Genomic DNA, 17931 nt, shown 5'->3' with positions numbered 1-17931 from the left:
TATGCAGTGAGCCCGAAAATGCCTTGGAAATGCATCCGGACTGCTTACTGACCGATTAGCCCCAAACACAAGTTTCAGGTTTAATCGCCCACGAAATATTAGACATCAACGATAATGAAAAAACTACAATGGATTCGTGTTCAGCATGCATTACTCTTTATAATCACGTACCTCGAGATTTGGAGAGCAAATATTATTGCAGATATTACAAAATTTCCACGCGCAGAAAATGTAACTTTCACCTTTCGAAAACACGTTTGCCCTCGTAAAAATCATAACACGGCAGGTAACCTGCCGAAACTCCGTTGGTCACATGGGTACTATAAGCAGCGTTTACAATGTTAATAGCGAGTTCGCACAATATACAGGTTCCGAGATATTTGATTAGACGTATTTACCCCGTAGACGTTTTAGCCCCGGTCTCCCCTATGTATTGAACCATGCCATAAGAATTTTAATACTTTAAAAAATCAAAATCTTTTTTAAAATAAAGAAGACTAATAATGCAGCTTATATTTAAGTATCTGAAAATATTCTTTAATCTACATAATTATGTATCGCAAATATTTTGATGATTTAAATATATAATAATGTAAATATATTTTATTATTATATATAATTGAACTATGTAAGTGAGAAGGAAGGGGAATAGATATTATAATTATTATTTAATATTTTTTTCTTTTTATTTCAAAATTTTGAAAATTTATAACATAAAATTAAAAAAACCATAAGTGCTCGATGTTATAGAAGTGTACCATAAACAAGTGGAGAATCTTTACCTGAAACCCACAAATGCAATAAGATGATTAATATAAAGATTCAATATTTTTTGAAAAGCGATTATCTTACCATTCTTCTTCTTCCTCCTCCTCCTCCTCATACTCCTCCCCGAAGAGTCTTCGTAAACCGAAAATATCGAATCCGTTGGGCAGCCACAATATGTCCTGCAGTTCGCGATCTATCCGCCTCTCCTCCCGAACCCACCGCCAGTAAACAATATTAATAAATCCTGGGATATGGTAGTCCATACGCAGCTGTAAGATAAACATTAAAAATATTATTTTTTTTCTTAAAACACGCGCATGCACGCACAAAGGAAAAAAATAATACTCACGTAATCTCGGGGGATGCGGATCCGCACCCACCACTCCTCCATGTGCACCTCTATTCTTAGGAAGCGCCGCACCCATCGCGGCCACATCCACTAAACAAAAGAAAAACATATTAAAAAACTCTATATTATATGTCACTATACTTTGTCACACTTCCGTACCATGATGTCCCTTGGGAAGACAATTTCTATGTAGTCCATACTGATACTAAGTGCTGCAGGGAAGGCGTGGAGACGTCACAAAACAACAAAACTTGTTTTAAAAAAATCGCATAAAACGCCCGAACACGCATTTGCATCCGTTCGCGGACTCGATGAGACTGAATTTAACGACGTTTGCAGAACGAAGCGGGGTAAAATGTCGCCAGAGAAAAAAATATGGTAACAGTTTAAAAACGGACAGTCCCATCCGACGAAAAGAAATTAAGATGAAATATGTCTCGCACTACAATGGCGGGCAAGAGTTCGACGGAGCATCGGCACTACATAGGCGAGGGTCGACGTTCGCGTTCTCTGTCGCTCGTGTCTCTTCGTTCGCGTCCTCTCTCGCTCGCGTCCCTTCGCTCGCGTTCTCTCTCGCTCGCATCTCTTCGTTCGCGTCCTCTCTCGCTCTCATTCCACTTCGCGTTTCTTTCCTTTATAATAAATAATTGGGAGAATTGAAAGATAATAAACTTTTTATCATATAAACATTAATTTATTTATTATGTGTCGCATCGTATACAATATTGTCTAAAGCATAAGCTAATAATTTGCAATCAATAATCGAATTTTTATCAAAAACGTCGCGCAAGATTCTAGCTGCATCACATTTATCGATTATACAATTTCTTCGTAAAATGGTTACAAATTGATTAAATTTCACATTTACCTCATTTGTATTTTGATACAGCTTGAAATATTCATGTTCGACACAGTGCTCGAGTTCGAATAAGAAAAGTACGGTCGATGATTTCATATACATGCAATTATTATGTAACGTAAGTTTTACAACATTCGCATCACGTATTTTTACGAGTTCTATAACCAGATCTCGAATTGACATTGATGAAGGTGCGGTTGACTGCAGGAGTCGTTTGATATCCGCACTCTTTCAATTAGCGCTGTCCACGTCGTATGAGCCAACACCATCTGATTTCCTCGGTTATCACCGAGAAGTAGTTCCACAAAGGACACAGATCCCACGCTGATTCCAATATCCAAATATTTATAAGCTGTTGGTGTCAATGCGTATTGTCTGCCTAGTATACGAACCGCGCGACGCTCCAACGAAATGCTGTAGAAAAAATAATACGATTACTTTAAAAAATAATACAATTCGCAAAAAGATATAAAAATATAAAACTCTATAAATTAAACAAAACTTACTTGTTTTCACACGTTGGAGTTTCAACATCGTGAACCGGTACGTAATAATTCATACGTCTACTGCCACTGTTGTCGCCGTTGCTTCCTTCAACGGAATACATTCTTTCTCTCGGTTATGAGAAACGGACCGTTCGCACAAGCAGCCGATACGAGACTAGTCGTATAAAATTAATCGAGTATACGCGACAGCACCTACTATAACCCTTCCAAAACTATAACGTGGTGGGGGTATGGAGGGAGGGGGGACATTCGAACAGCGTTAAAAAAAACGTAAAGAACGCTAACATCTATCAACCACTAACAACTAATGGGAAAGGGGAAAAGGAAATTAAACATTGTAAAATTTATATATTTTATTTTTAAAAAATTACATCTTTCTCTGGCGTCGCGACCACCAGTTAAATATTTTTAATACATTTTGCAATGCTCAATTCTTAACATGTTTTCCACATCGCATAGTATTGGTAACATCTAGATTATTTAAAGATTCGACATCTTCGTAATCCGCATCCAAAGTCTCGATGGTTAAGTTTTTTCTCGCGTAATTCTCCAGCAGATCCACCAGCCATTCTCGTTTCTGGCATCCCTTGACGTACACGAGAGTCGGCATCTCGTCGTCGTCGTCCTCTTCCTCACCGAGCACGGCCGATGTAATTAAACGTTTCACCATGCTGTACAGCATGTTTCTGTTTTCCCATCGTAACCCAGGGAGAAACGAAAAGTCGACCCGACATCAAATCAACATCGATATGCGGGTTCGAAACGGGATCGAAATTGACATCAATGTCGATCTCTTTTTGTCTCTTATGTCGATCTCCTGTCGACTCGATCTGCGTAATTTACGTCTAGTCGACGTGTAATCGACGTGTAATCGACGCCCTAATCGACGTGTAATTGACGCGTAATCGACGTGTAATCGATATCTATCGGGCCAGATAAATGATAATAATATATATATATATACTCTCTAAATTTTTTCGAGTGAAAATTGAACCACCGAGTGAAAATTTGACTTTTGGTTCGAGTGAATGCACTATCAACTCTTCATAGAGTGACTTTACACTTATTTTCGCCCGAAGCGAGTGAAATCTGTGACTCGAACTCCGAGTGAAAATATCCTTAATTATTCTCTCGAAGTGTTAGAGTGAATTGTGAAAATTTATTTGAACAGAGTGGCTTAGTGTTGAGTAGCCCGCGCAAGACACGTGACGAGTTACAGTGTCGGGCTTACGTGTATATTTGTGTTTGTCTGCCTAAATATTCTGAAGAATTGTGAATATTAGTGATGCGTGGATTTTGTGAATATTGTGTTAAAAGACGAACATGTTTCCTAAGGTTGGTATAACCTCACTACACGGCATTTCTACCTGTTATTTTAGAACGTTGGTTAGGTTAATTTGCTAAGAGCTGGTTGTTCCAACCTATTGTAACTATTAATTTACCAATAGGTTGGAACAACACCGGGCCTTAGCAAATTAACCTAACCAACGTTCTAAAATAATAGGTAGAAATGCCGTGTGATAAAGTTATATCAACCTTAAGAAACATGCTCGCCTTTTAAGTAAAACTTCATAAGAACGAGCGAACAACAAAATCAGACACCTGAAGAAGGCACTCTCGTGTGCAAGTGTTCACTCAAATACACGAGTCTTTTACTCGAGCGCGCGAGTGATCTAATTCACTCGACATACCGAGTCAATATTCACTGTTCACTCGATAAGATATGTTCCATTTTCACTCTTTAGTTTAATTTTTCACTCGAAAAAATTTAGAGAGTATATATATATGGGACATTCCATGTCAACCGGAACAGCGCCACGCCCAAAATTTGAGAGGGTTTAAAAATTTGTTTTAGGGTGCAAAATTTATGTAAACATATTAGCTTTCGAATACCGAGTGCGCATTTTAAAAAATTCAAAATGGCAGACTCAGTATGGCGCATAGAATAAAGAGAGTCACACAATAAAAAGTTATAACTTGAAAAAAAAATTATAAAACCACAGAGTAAAATTTTGTTTTGCATCTAAATTGTGTGTTCATTCGTGTACTTTACGTTAGGTATATTGGATTTAAAAAAATTTAAAATGGCGGATCCAATATGGCGGACGAAAAATCGAAACTTAAAATTTGTAATTGAAAAAAATATGGTCATATTCTGCGTCAAATTTGAAGTATAAATGCCCTCTTGCGATTTTTCGATATAACGCATCCTTTTCGAGATAAAAATTAATTAATATCGAAGTGCTGATTAAACTTGGAAGACACGTAACTTGTGCACGGGATAGTAGGTTTTGGGGTCACTGAAAACAAATCTGATATAATGAATAATATGAAAATTTAAAACGGCGGAGTCAGAATGTGTGTGTGTGTGTGTGTGTGTGTGTGTGTGTGTGTGTGTGTGTGTGTGTATGTGTGTGTGTGTGTGCGTGTGCGTGTGTGTCTTAGCGCGCGCGAGAGAGCATGTAAATGAGAGCGCATATTGATGTCCTGATGTAAGGACTTCACTCAATGAAGCTTACGGCAAAACCAGCGATACTATCCAAGAAATATTTTTAGCGAAAACAAAAGTTTAAAAAATTGTTTATGTATCAATAAAATATTTCTTTATGCTGACGTGAAAAATGGCATTTGCAGTTTATCGATAGTATCGCTGGTTTTGCCGTAGGCTTCTGAGTGAAGTCCTTACATCAGGACATCAATATCCCTGGCGAAAATAAGAAGCTTTATAAAGCGTTGACAACCGTTCAATGAGGGTTTTTTGAGAGTTTATACGCTTTCAAACTTTATAAGAACGCTTATACAACGCCGTTGGGTTTTTCAAACGCTGCAGCGTTGCAATTTCCGCTCTACGAACTCTCTTCTGACCGTTTCTAAACTTCCGCAAACGCTCACTTCTCATTTTCGTCAGAGATGCGCTCTCATTTACATGCTCTCTCGCGCACGCTAAGACACACACACACGCACGCACGCACGCACGCACGCACGCACACGCACGCACGCACGCACGCGCGCACGCACACGCACACGCTCACGCACACGCACACGCACACGCACACGCACACGCACACGCACACGCACACGCACACGCCACGCACACCCCACACCCACACACACACACACACACACACACGCACGCACACACACACACACACACACACACACACATTCTGACTCCGCCGTTTTGAATTTTCATATTATTCATCATATCAGATTTGTTTTCAGTGACCCCAAAACCTACTATCACGTGCACAAATTACGTGTCTTCCAAGTTTAATCAGCACTTCGATATTAATTAATTTTTATCTCGAAAAGGATGCGTTATATCGAAAAATCGCAAGAGGGCATTTATACTTGAAATTTGACGCAGAATATGACCATATTTTTTTCAATTACAAATTTTAAGTTTCGATTTTTCGTCCGCCATATTGGATCCGCCATTTTGAATTTTTTTAAATCCAATATACCTAACGTAAAGTACACGAATGAACACACAATTTAGATGCAAAACAAAATTTTACTCTGTGGTTTTATAATTTTTTTTTCAAGTTATAACTTTTTATTGTGTGACTCTCTTTATTCTAGGCGCCATACTGAGTCCGCCATTTTGAATTTTTTCAAATGCGCACTCGGTATTCGAAAGCTAATATGTTTACATAAATTTTGCACCCTGAAAAAAATTTTTAAACCCTCTCAAATTTTGGGCGTGGCACTGTTCCGGTTGACATGGAATACCCCATATATATATACATGTGTGTGTATATATACATATACACACACACACACACATACAGGATTCATGCGAGTTTTTATACATATATTAGTCCAGACAGTTTTTCGTAAACAAACGTAATATATTTGATGTTGAGTCGGCATATTCGTATATACTAAATTTATTATTGAAAAGGAAAGATGTATTTGCATTATTATTATCTGATTTTATTACTTCATAATGATCTACGCTGTAAACATAAATGCACTGCATAACTAAATATTATATAAATGTATGAAATTGTTATTTATAAAATTATTATATATTTTTAAATAATTGTAGGCTTAGTTTTTCATTATATATGCAATTCCATTGTCACAAATTATTAAATTACAATTTGTTATTATTTAAAAGTAAAAAATAAGAAGGTGGTAAGATCAATAATAAAAAAATATTTAATGTTTATTTTATGTTCATAAATAGATTTCTTTTATATACGATAAAAAGGAAAAGGATTAAAAAAGCAAAAAGATAATGTTTTATATAATTCTAAAACTATTTTCCCATATAAAGTGTACTAATATACATATATAATAATATACAACAAATATTTTTTTATTATTGATCTTACTACCTTGTTATTTCTCACACAATAAGAAATTGTAATTTAATAATTTGTGTCAATGAAATTGCATATATAATAAAAGACAATAAGCCTACAACTATTTAAAAGTATATAATAATTGTATAAATAACAATTTCATATATTTATTTTAAAATTTAGTTGTGCATTTTTATGTTTATAGCGTAGATCATTAGGAAGTAATAAAATCAGATAATGATAATGCAAGTACGATATCTTTCCTTTTCAATAATGAATCTGTTATATACGAATATGCCGACTCAACCTCTGACATATTACGTTTATTTATGAAAACCGCGAAAAGTCTGTACTAAGATATGCATGAAAACTCGCATGAATCTTGTGCGCATGGACTGAGAAGAAAAAGTATCGCGAACACGAACTCACTTTTATGTACGCGAGGTTCATTTGTTTTCGGCGTGGCCGCGTAGGCAAGCCTCGCCCCTCGCCTCGCCTCGTCAGTTCGGTGATGAGTTGCGACGATCGCGGATCGCGGAGATCGTTCTGTGGCGATCATCTAACGGACGGCATGCCGCCTGTGCGCTCATATCGCAAATGTAAGTAAACCTTTCATTACTTATTTTATTAAAGTTTTGGGTAATATATTTTACGGTAAATCTGAAGGAGAGCTCACTCCTCACCGATTTCGATGGAATTAGGCTCAATCGACGCGTTTTTTCTCAAACGACCGAATCTGGCAGAAAAAAGCGTCGCTCTGCCCCGCGACGCGAGATATTAAACGTTAAAGTTGACAGGAATCAGGTTATGATTCCTGTCATACCGACAACATGTAGCAACACTGAACATGCCCCGCGGCCACATGCGCATGCTCCGTGGCCGCGCGCGCAGCGAAATAGAAATGATGAAGAAGGTCACGTGACAACTCTGCTGGTAAGTAATACAGTTTTAAATGTTGATTCTCTTTTGTTAATCTCACAAACAATAACAGCGTTAGCAACATCCAATTGCACGAGTTTCTCGCCGTGACCCATAACAGGGACAAATTAATAGAGTATTTGATTGAGCATCGTTTAATAAATAAAGAAATACAGTGTCCAAAGTGTTACAATAAGTTAACAATTGATAAAAGTAATCTTATATTTCGATGCCAAAAATCATATTATCAAAAAAATTGCCATAAAAAATATGTTAAAAAACAATGTATGTTTCAAACAAGTGCAAAATGTGATACGTGGTTTAACAAATCGAAATTACTTAAGTTTTGGAAACAGTATGCCGCTTAACAGTATATTTTATTATGTTACGGCCTCCGCGGCATCAATTTTTGTGTACTGAGTTACAAATTTCCGACCATTCGGTTATTGATTGGGTTTTCTTTTGCCGAGAAGTAAGTATAAATTTATACATTTAATACTTTAAATATAAGTATGTTAAATATATATTTAGTAAATTTATGTAAAAATGATGTAGGTTTGCATTTGCTGGGCCGAGAAAAATTCAACAAAACTTGGAGGGCCTGATAAAATTGTTGAAATTGACGAGGCCAAAATCGGCAAAAGGAAATACAACCGTGGCCGAATTATCGAAGGAAAATGGATGTTCGGTGGATATGAACGCGAATCAAGAAAAATATTTCTTGTGCCAGTTCCTGATCGTACAGAAAAAACTTTGCTCGAAATCAAAGAGTGGATCCTACCTGGGACGACGATAATGTCAGATTGTTGGAAATCTTACAATTGTTTAAACAATGAAGGCTTTCAACATCTGACAGTTAAGCATTCTATGAATTTTGTCGACCCAGATACCGGTAAATATAAACATTTTAAATATGTAGTGTTACAAATTGTTGTGTTTAACTATAATATATTTAAAATAAAAAAATAAAGAAATTTTATTAAATTTTTTTATTATTTTTATTTAAATGTATTAACAATTTTTTAATTTTTTAGCAGCACACACTCAACACATAGAACGCGTTTGGAGAGAGGTAAGAGCTAATATCCCACGGTACGGGACACGTACTTCACACTTAGTGGGATATTTAGCAGAATATCTCTTCAAACGCGTTCATAATTATGAAGATCGTTTGAGCAGTTTTTTCCGTACGATTGCGGAACTGTATCCACCGAAGATCCATGATGAAACAGATGTCTCGGAGGCTGCTACAAGTGCTACATAACTTAATTTTGATTTGTTAAACCACGTATCACATTTTGCACTTGTTTAAAACATACATTGTTTTTAACATATTTTTTATGGCAATTTTTTTCATAATATGATTTTCGGCATCGAAATATAAGATTACTTCTATCAATTATTAACTTATTATCACACTTTGGACACTGTATTTCTTTATTTATTAAATGATGCTCAATCAAATACTCTATTAATTTCCTCACTGATTTTAGGACACGCCTTCGGCGTATAGATTAGTGACGCGCTTTAAATAGTTAAATACAAAATATCTGCTTTAATGAAAATCACAACTTCAAAATAATAATACATTCAATTTTATTTATTTATTGGATTACAATTAAGATCTAACATTTCTCTATCGAAAAGGCTGTAACTATACACACGATTGCGTCGCATTTGTCCCAATTGCTACAAAGAATAAAAAACAATATACTTAGTTTGCTATAGTTATCAATTAATATTGAAAGAATTACCTCATGATTTAAATATCGATATCTATACTCAATATTGCGCTTCCTCTCAGCTGTGTATGCATTTTTTAGGGTGAAAGCTAATACATCATGCAAAAATTCTTTCGATACCCCATTCATAAATGCAAAATTGACAATAATCATTCAGTTATAATCCGTAAAATTTTTATCCCAGAACATTTGCCGTATAAATTTCGGCCACGTATTTGCATTGTCAATGATGTCCTGAATCGCAAGCCACGGATTATTGTTTAATTGCTGGACTGAGTATACCATTGTAAGAGATGTGCAGGTTGTACATAAATGACAAGATATTTATTTAAATAAAACGCGTTGAAGTACACTATGTCGCTACGGAGCATGCGCGTGCGGCCACGGAGCAAGCGCATGTGGCCGCGGGGCATGTTCAGTGAACTTCAGTGTTGCATACATGTTGTCGGTATGACAGGAATCATAACCTGATTCCTGTCAACTTTAACGTTTAATATCTCGCGTCGCGGGGCAGAGCGACGCTTTTTTCTGCCAGATTCGGTCGTTTTGAGAAAAAACGTGTCGATTGAGCCTAATTTCATCGAAATCGGAAAGGAGTGAGCTCTCCTTCAGATTTACCTATTTTACTAAATAATATCCTTTTTTCATATAAAAGATATTATTTAGTAAAATATAATTATATATAACCTTATATTACGAAATATTATTACGAATTATGTATAACATTTATTTTTCTGTTACAGCAAGAAGTGAAGGCTCTCAGCCGACAGCGACGACGACGACAACGACGATGACGACGCCGACGCCGACGGCGACGGCGACGGCGACGGCGACGGCGACGACGAAGATGACGCCGACGCCGACGGCGACGATGACGGCGATACCGCCACCGTCATCGTCAATGCCATCGCCAGCACCACCGCTAGCACCACCGCCACCATCTTCTACCATATCGCCATCGGCACCACTGCCACTGCCACCGCCACCGCAACGGCTACCGTCACTGCCACCGCTATCGCAACCGCTACCGTGGCAAATAATAACAAGAAAAGTAAGTAAGCTAATATAATATATTTTTCCCCGTCCCCTTCTTCCCCCCGCGCCCGCGTGTGCCTGGTATGTCGCGCTTCGCGTTTGCCGTATTCGCCGCATTCGCGAGATCGCATCGTTACGGTCCCGTGTCCCGTGCACCTCCACGCCGTCGGGACACCTTGTCGGAAGAGCGGGAGCGAGACAAAAGGAGCGAGAGAGAGAGAGAGAGAGAGAGAGAGAGAGAGAGAGAGAGAGAGAGAGAGAGAGAGAGAGAGAGAGAGAGAGAGAGAGAGAGAGAGAGAAAGAAAGGGAGAGAGGGAGACAGAAGCGCCCCGGCCGCTCGCGAAGGATCGTCCTGCACGACGTTCTCTCCTGCTGCTGTCACTTTCGTGCCGAGACCGATACGGATCGCGCGGCGGCGTCCCGACCGATGCCCCGTCGACGGAGCATATAAAATAAATTTATAAATTTATATTTATTGGCTGACGTGCCGAGCCTGGGCGAGGTGAACCGATCGGCGTTCTCGCGCCGGTCCCGGGGATCCGAGCTCGGTCCCGTGCCTTGGCCTCTTGATCTTCCTTGCTGCGAGGCTTCCGTGGAGGCGCGAGCCGTCGTGGTCGTCCTCTTCGGCCGCCATTCAACGCTCAGCTCAGAACTGGTACGGACTAGGGGAATCCGACTGTCTAATTAAAACAAAGCATTGCGATGGCCCTCGCGGGTGTTGACGCAATGTGATTTCTGCCCAGTGCTCTGAATGTCAACGTGAAGAAATTCAAGCAAGCGCGGGTAAACGGCGAGAGTAACTATGACTCTCTTAAGGGCGTAGAGCGCTCTGATTTTTGCTTTCTTTTCATTCTCTTCTACATGGAAGGGGAACCCTTGGCCGGGGTCTAACATAACATCCTTTTGGCAATAGATTTATGCAAGCTATAAGGCTGCACTCGGACTGTTTTGCCGACGGTTTTCTTATTTCGGACTATGGAAGGGTAAATACGCGCGACACGTCATGCGCTGTACCAATAATTTAGGCCGGCTCAGGGGGAGCGAGGAGACCCGCCTGGGAACCGGGTCCTCCTGGATGGGAGTCATAGTTGCTCGTTCACAAGGGGGCGCAGCCTGTTGTCTGCGTCCCAAGTCTGCCCCACCTCCAAGATCGGTGTCCGCTGGGTACCCGGCTTGCCGGGGAGCTAACGGGGTTCAGGCGACACGGGAGCATGCCCTGGGCTCTCGGCCGGTTTCGACCGATGCCAGCGGGTTTCATTCCCGTCAGGGCAACAACATCGAGAACATACCCTGGGCTCTCGGCCAGTTCCGACTGGTGCCAGCGGGTTCATTCCCGCCAGGGTAATAACGAGAGCACACCCTGGGCTCTCGGCCGGTTCCGACCGGTGCCAGCGGGTATCACTCCCGTCAGGGCAATACAGCTGGTCACGGGCTAGCAACCCCGGCTGGCTTATTTTAAAGTCGCTAAATATAGAAATGGCAAAGCCTCGGACAATGGGGAACACGGCCCCATTCCCCTGGAACACAGCCAGGGGGCTATACGGAGACAACCAAGGCAAGAAACACTGGCCTCGAACGATGGGGAACACGGCCCCATTCCCCTGGAATACGGCCAGGGGGCTATTCGAAGACAACCAAGGCAAGAGATACAGGTCTGTGAATTATCGCTCCCCTTCAATCGAAAGCGGTGCGAAAGTTGCGCCGGAGTGGGCGAATATATGGCTCTCACTATCAAAGATGAGGCCCGGCATATCGAGGAAGTGCACCCTCACCTAAGCGTCAGATATAAATGTGAATGGTGTGGCAAGTCGTATGCGTCGTACCATGCGGCTGCATGCCACCTGCCAAAGTGCCCAGCAGCCAGGATGAATGAGGGGCAGCGAACCTTAAAGCAGGGCCGGTTCGACTGCCCGGAGTGTGACAGAAATTTCACTTCACAGCGAGGGCTGTCGCAACACCAAAGGCTGGCGCACCCGGTAACAAGGAACCGATTGAGATCAGAGCAAACAGCTCCGAAGGTAAATGAACAAAGACGGGGCAGAGTTTTTTCTGCCGAAGATATCAGCAGGATGCTCGAACTCGAAGTGGAGCTCATGGACGAGAGGAACATAGCGAGAGCTATGGTTCCGTTTATGCCGGAGAAAACCCTGAAGCAAATAAGGGACAAAAGAAATGAGTCGTGTTACAAAAGATGGAGAGAACAACGACTCAGTAGTACACTTTCTAATCAAGAGGCTGTCAAGGAAGAGGACCAGCAAGTGGGCGGTGCACCATTGGAGGTCGACGAGGTTTTTGTTGATGCAGAGGAGAACGAGGATGTTTTCCTGGATGCGGAAGAGACACCAGGCGATATTTACAGCTTTGAGGAGTCTACGTCAACCATGAGTTGGAGGCAAGCCAGCATTGCGGCTGTGCTTAAGGAGCTCAAGAGTAGTGAGCCCAAGGAAACGCTGGAAGTACAACGGCATATTATCGAGCTCCTGACGGCAAAGAGTGAAGGTCAGGCAATAACGCAGGTGGAAGTAGACGCAGCTTACGAGCTGGTGGTCAGTTTGTTCCACACCCCTGCAACTGGGAAGAAAGGTGGTAATTCCCGGAAGCATCGGAGTCGGAGGAAAGGGCTCTCGGGTAGAAGCGAACGCAAAGCCCGAGCCTATGCCCTTACGCAAGAGTTATATAAAAACAACCCCGCTATGCTCGCTAAAATGGTAAGAGAGGGTATGGACATTCAAGCGCAAGATACAGGTGAATCGGTGAGTCCATCAGTGGAGAGCGTCAAGGAGCTCTACGAAGGGCTGTGGGGAAAGCCCGGTCAATATGATGTTGAACAGGAGAAGCGAGGGGCCACGGTGCCATATAACCCAGCAGAAATTCTACACCCTATCTCCAGTGCGGAGGTTCTGAAGCGTTTCAGGTCTACACGGCTGAGGGTGGCAGCCGGGCCTGATGGACTCCGCAAGGGAGATCTGATGAGAAATGAGGGAGGATACATCCTCCAAGCGATCTTTAACGTAATTATGCTGGCACTGAAACAGCCAAGCGCATGGCGCTGTAATAGAACAACGCTGTTGCTCAAAGAGGGCAAGGATCCCTCAGTAGCGGCTAACTACAGGCCAATTACTATCTCCTCGATACTGAGTAGGTTGTATTGGGGTATTATGGACCAACGCCTAAGAAACGTGGTTCACCTAAACGCACGGCAAAAAGGCTTTGTACCAGAAATGGGATGTTATAATAACATCAACTTGTTAAATGAAGTCCTTGCAACAGCCAAAAAGGGCAAAGGAATCGTTGTCACTCAGGTGGACATTGCCAAGGCGTTTGATAGCCTTCCGCACCCAGTTATTAAGTATTCTTTACTTAGCCAAGGGTTGCCGGAGGAAGTGGTCGCACTGATAATGGACTCGTATAAAAGAGTCAAAACGACCATGAAATGTCGTAACGAAATGTTCGACATAGAGTTGAGAAGAGGTGTTAAACAAGGCAACCCTCTGTCTCCACTCATCTTTAATATCTGTATGGATTTAATCATTGACAAGCTGAAAAGAATGGAAGGCTTCCAAGTTAAGGAAGGCCTTAGCATATCGTGCTTGGCCTTTGCCGACGATATAATTCTAATAGCAAATGATCGAATAGCGGCGAGTCGGCTTATGGATGAGCTCGTTGGCTTCCTCTCAAGTTGGGGAATGGCACTATCGATTGAGAAGTGCGTTGCCTTTGGTATTGTCACCACCAAAGATAGCTGGTATATGGTGGACTCTGAAATATACAGTAATGGCGAGAAGATCGCCTACTGCGGCCCTGCGCAGTCAATGCAATACCTAGGCATACAGATTACTCCATGGGAAGGAGTAGTTATTAAGCGTGCAATCGCACGGCTAAGGGACACGCTCCCAAGAATTAAAAGGCTACCCCTGAAGCCTCACCAAAAAGTCGAACTCTTAGCGCGGTATGTATTGCCGCACTTTCTGTACGCCTTCACCGCGGGCACTATAAGTGCCGCAGTGCTAAGAGATATGGACCAAGCACTGAGGACGGCGGTGAAAGACTATCTGCACCTCCCACAGTCTACGGCAGATGGTCTGCTATACGCATCCAAACGCGATGGCGGCATGGGCTTTCCGAAGCTCGAAATTGTTGTAACGTCCGCAACTCTAAAAGCTGGATTTCGCTTTCTAACTAATAGCGACCCGGCAATACAGGCCCTAGCAGTAGCGTCAGGGCTGGAGAACAAACTAAAGCGCCTTGCGCATGTAGCCCAACTTGGATGGCCACTACAGTCGACCAAACAGATCGACGGCTACAAGCTCAAAGCCAAAGCAGACGAATGGAAGAGATGGGCGGATTTGCCCTCCCAAGGCAAAGGAGTGCAAGCCTATAGAAACGACAAAATAGGCAACGAGTGGCTATACCGTCCTAACCTGTTGAAATCGTCCAGGTATATTACGGCGCTCAAGCTGAGAGCCAATGTAGCGGCGAACAAGGTGTCGCTCAATAGAGTCGCTAAAACCGGCAACGTCATGTGCCGAAAATGCAAGGCGCAGCCTGAGACGCTAGGCCACATACTGGGGCAGTGTACTTATACCAAGTACGGTAGAATCAAACGACACAACGATATTCGAGACTGCATTGAACGACACGTCTTGGGGCAGCGTGGAATGGCAGTAACGAAGGAGGCAAGACTGCAGGACCCTCATCTGAGGAATCTCCAACCAGACCTGATCATACAGTATCGGGAAAGGGTCTTTGTGGTTGACATCACAGTCTGCCATGAGGATGGTGATCTCCTTGACAGAGGTAGAAGGGACAAGCTCGCTAAATATGCGTCCCTCGTAGCCCCGCTTAAAGCTCAATTAGGGGCGAAAGACTGTACGATCCTCCCGATAGTTATCGGGACAAGAGGAGCAATGCCCAGAAACACTGTTACCTGTCTACATAAACTGCAAATTAGAGACAGAGGCTCGCTGAGAACGCTAACACTGCAAGCGCTCAGGAGCTCAGTGGAACTTTTCCATATGTTTATGAACTATAATGCGCCGTTGCGCCTTAACAACAGCGATGCTGCTGATTAAAAACTCTTGGCACTAGCTCACTGATGTAATTTTTATACACTAACGATGGTCTGGGATCTGATCCACCCATGCAATATTTATTTATTTATTTATTTATTTGGGAGCCTTCTACACTCCCAATTTTAAGCTATGCCGGCACTTTTGCCGTTGACATCAGTGATGCCAGTCGTTCGGATGGGCAATGCCCATGGGCACCGAACGGCGGCAGAGCCGTGCGACCGACCGCCACGGCGTACGGGCGGACGCCTCCACGTGGCTCCCCGCGGTAACGGTAACACTAAGCCGGCCAAGTTCCGCTTCCCCAAGTTGGGGACTCTGCTTCACAATTTTTCCAGCCCGTGCGCAGGAATCCCGCGGCAGATCAGTCAGATGGGTTTCCCTCCTGCGGGAGGACTTGCCAAGAGTGCTAGATAGGCCCAGTCAATATAAATAGGATGGAATTAGAACGAAAGTTACACTGGATCTCATATCCTTACTGTTTGGGCAACCTGTTGCGAAGATGAGCGATCCAATCGTTAACCTGCAGGATCGCTCAGCCAGGTCCCGTTGTTAGCAGGAACCACACTGTCCCGAAGCGGTAAGACGCGCCGATGGCGTGATATAAATAGCCAAATGCCTCGTCATCTAATTAGTGACGCGCATGAATGGATTAACGAGATTCCCACTGTCGCCGCCGCGCGATCCGTATCGGTCTCGGCACGAAAGTGACAGCAGCAGGAGGGAACGTCGTAATTTATATTTATTTTATATGTGTACGTTGAATAAATGCATATGCGTGCATGCATGCTTGTTTGTAAGCAAAATAATAATTGATACAAAGGCCGTAGCCGGATAAGAAGGGTCAATATGCCCCCACACGGATCATTGGTTCGAAAAAATTACTTGTAGAATACTATCCCAAAATTCGACATGATATATGGCAATCGTACCAAAAGCATGTCATATTAAAAAAAAATAATAATAATACTTTATTTTTTAAAGTACCGCTTACCCATTTTATTGCTTCCAAAAAATTATGTCCGATAGGAAACTACTCCAAGATTCTAGAAAAAATTTTTCGTAATTTTACAAGAAAGATAACGGGACTAAAAAATCCAAGAACATTTAATTTTTTTTATCAATGTTTCTATCATCTCAGAAACCTTTCCCGAATTTTCCACAAATGTGTCTCAATGATATCTACAACATTATTTCATCAAAATCGGTTAGTCGATCAAAAGATGTGAATTATTTTCGAAATTTTTGTTTTTATTTTTTACAGCAAAACGGTTCAATATCAATGGCTAATTTGACTAAATTGTAAGTGACACTGATAGCAATCAAAGCAAAAAAATGAGCATAATCCGTGTGGAGGCACATTGACCCTTCTTATCTGGCTACGGCCTTTTTTATATTACATTTCGCGTTGCTTACACTTTCAATCAGAAGTGAAAAAGATGTACATATATGTCAGAAAAAAAGAGAATGAGAAAATCAGGTGTAGAAAATGCAAGCAATGCAAATACGTCTATAATATTACGTATATATGTATTATATTTTTTTAATTTTCTTGTTTTCATTCTTTTTGCAGCAACTCAATTTAGCAGTACGGCGGGCGGTCCAAAGAGAAAAGAAAAAATACGCTGGTGGTATAAATATGCCACCAGCGATAAATTATATCTCCGCACCGCCGGCTCCAGCATACATACCCGCGCAGCCGACACCGCCGACACCAAGATACGTACCCGCGTCGCCGGCACCAGGATATATATATGCGTTGGCACCAGGATATGTACCTGGGCAACCGGCTACAGGATATATATTCGCGTCGCCGGCACCAGGATATGTACCTGGGCAACCGGCTACAGGTTATGTAACCGCGTCGCCGGCACCAGGATATGTACCTGGGCAACCGGCTACAGGGTATGTACCCCCGTCGCCGGCACCAGGATATGTATCTGCGCCACCGGCTACAAGATATGAACCCGCGTTGCCGGCATCAGGATATGCATCTACGCCACCGGCTACAGGATGTACTGAATGTGCACCCGCGCCGCTCGCGCCGGTACCAGGATACGTATCCGCGCCGCCGGCACCAGGATATGTATCTACGCCACCGGCTACAGGATGTACTGAATGTGCACCCGCGCCGCTCGCGCCGGTACCAGGATACGTATCCGCGCCGCCGGCACCAGGATATGTATTTGCGCCAGGATACTACGAAATGTAACAAACACACACACACACACACACACACACACACACACACACACACACACACACACACACACACACACACATACATACATACACAAAAGACATAAACAATTTTATTATATGTAATAGTAATACCTTTAGAATCTCTTATGTATATTGTATCCAGATAACACAGT

General features: G+C 42.2%; 1 protein-coding gene and 1 pseudogene across 1 annotated transcript; both read left to right on the top strand.

The window, feature by feature from the left end:
• Window positions 1-7696: 7696 nt before the first annotated feature.
• Window positions 7697-8797, top strand: LOC139784004 (uncharacterized; annotated as a pseudogene).
• Window positions 8798-9806: 1009 nt separating this feature from the next.
• Window positions 9807-17931, top strand: LOC139784003 (uncharacterized). Its single transcript, XM_071723178.1, has 3 exons — window positions 9807-9900; window positions 10216-10503; window positions 17130-17931. Exons 1-3 carry the CDS (start codon window positions 9807-9809, stop codon window positions 17519-17521), a joined length of 774 nt encoding a protein of 257 aa, XP_071579279.1. The 3' UTR covers window positions 17522-17931.

Source organism: Temnothorax nylanderi, unplaced genomic scaffold (genome assembly GCF_030848795.1).
Source record: "Temnothorax nylanderi isolate EJ_2023f unplaced genomic scaffold, tnyl_v1.0 TNYL_tig0570_pilon, whole genome shotgun sequence".
In the NCBI taxonomy this organism is placed as follows: domain Eukaryota; kingdom Metazoa; phylum Arthropoda; class Insecta; order Hymenoptera; family Formicidae; genus Temnothorax; species Temnothorax nylanderi.
This window is presented reverse-complemented; position numbering and strand designations above follow the sequence as displayed.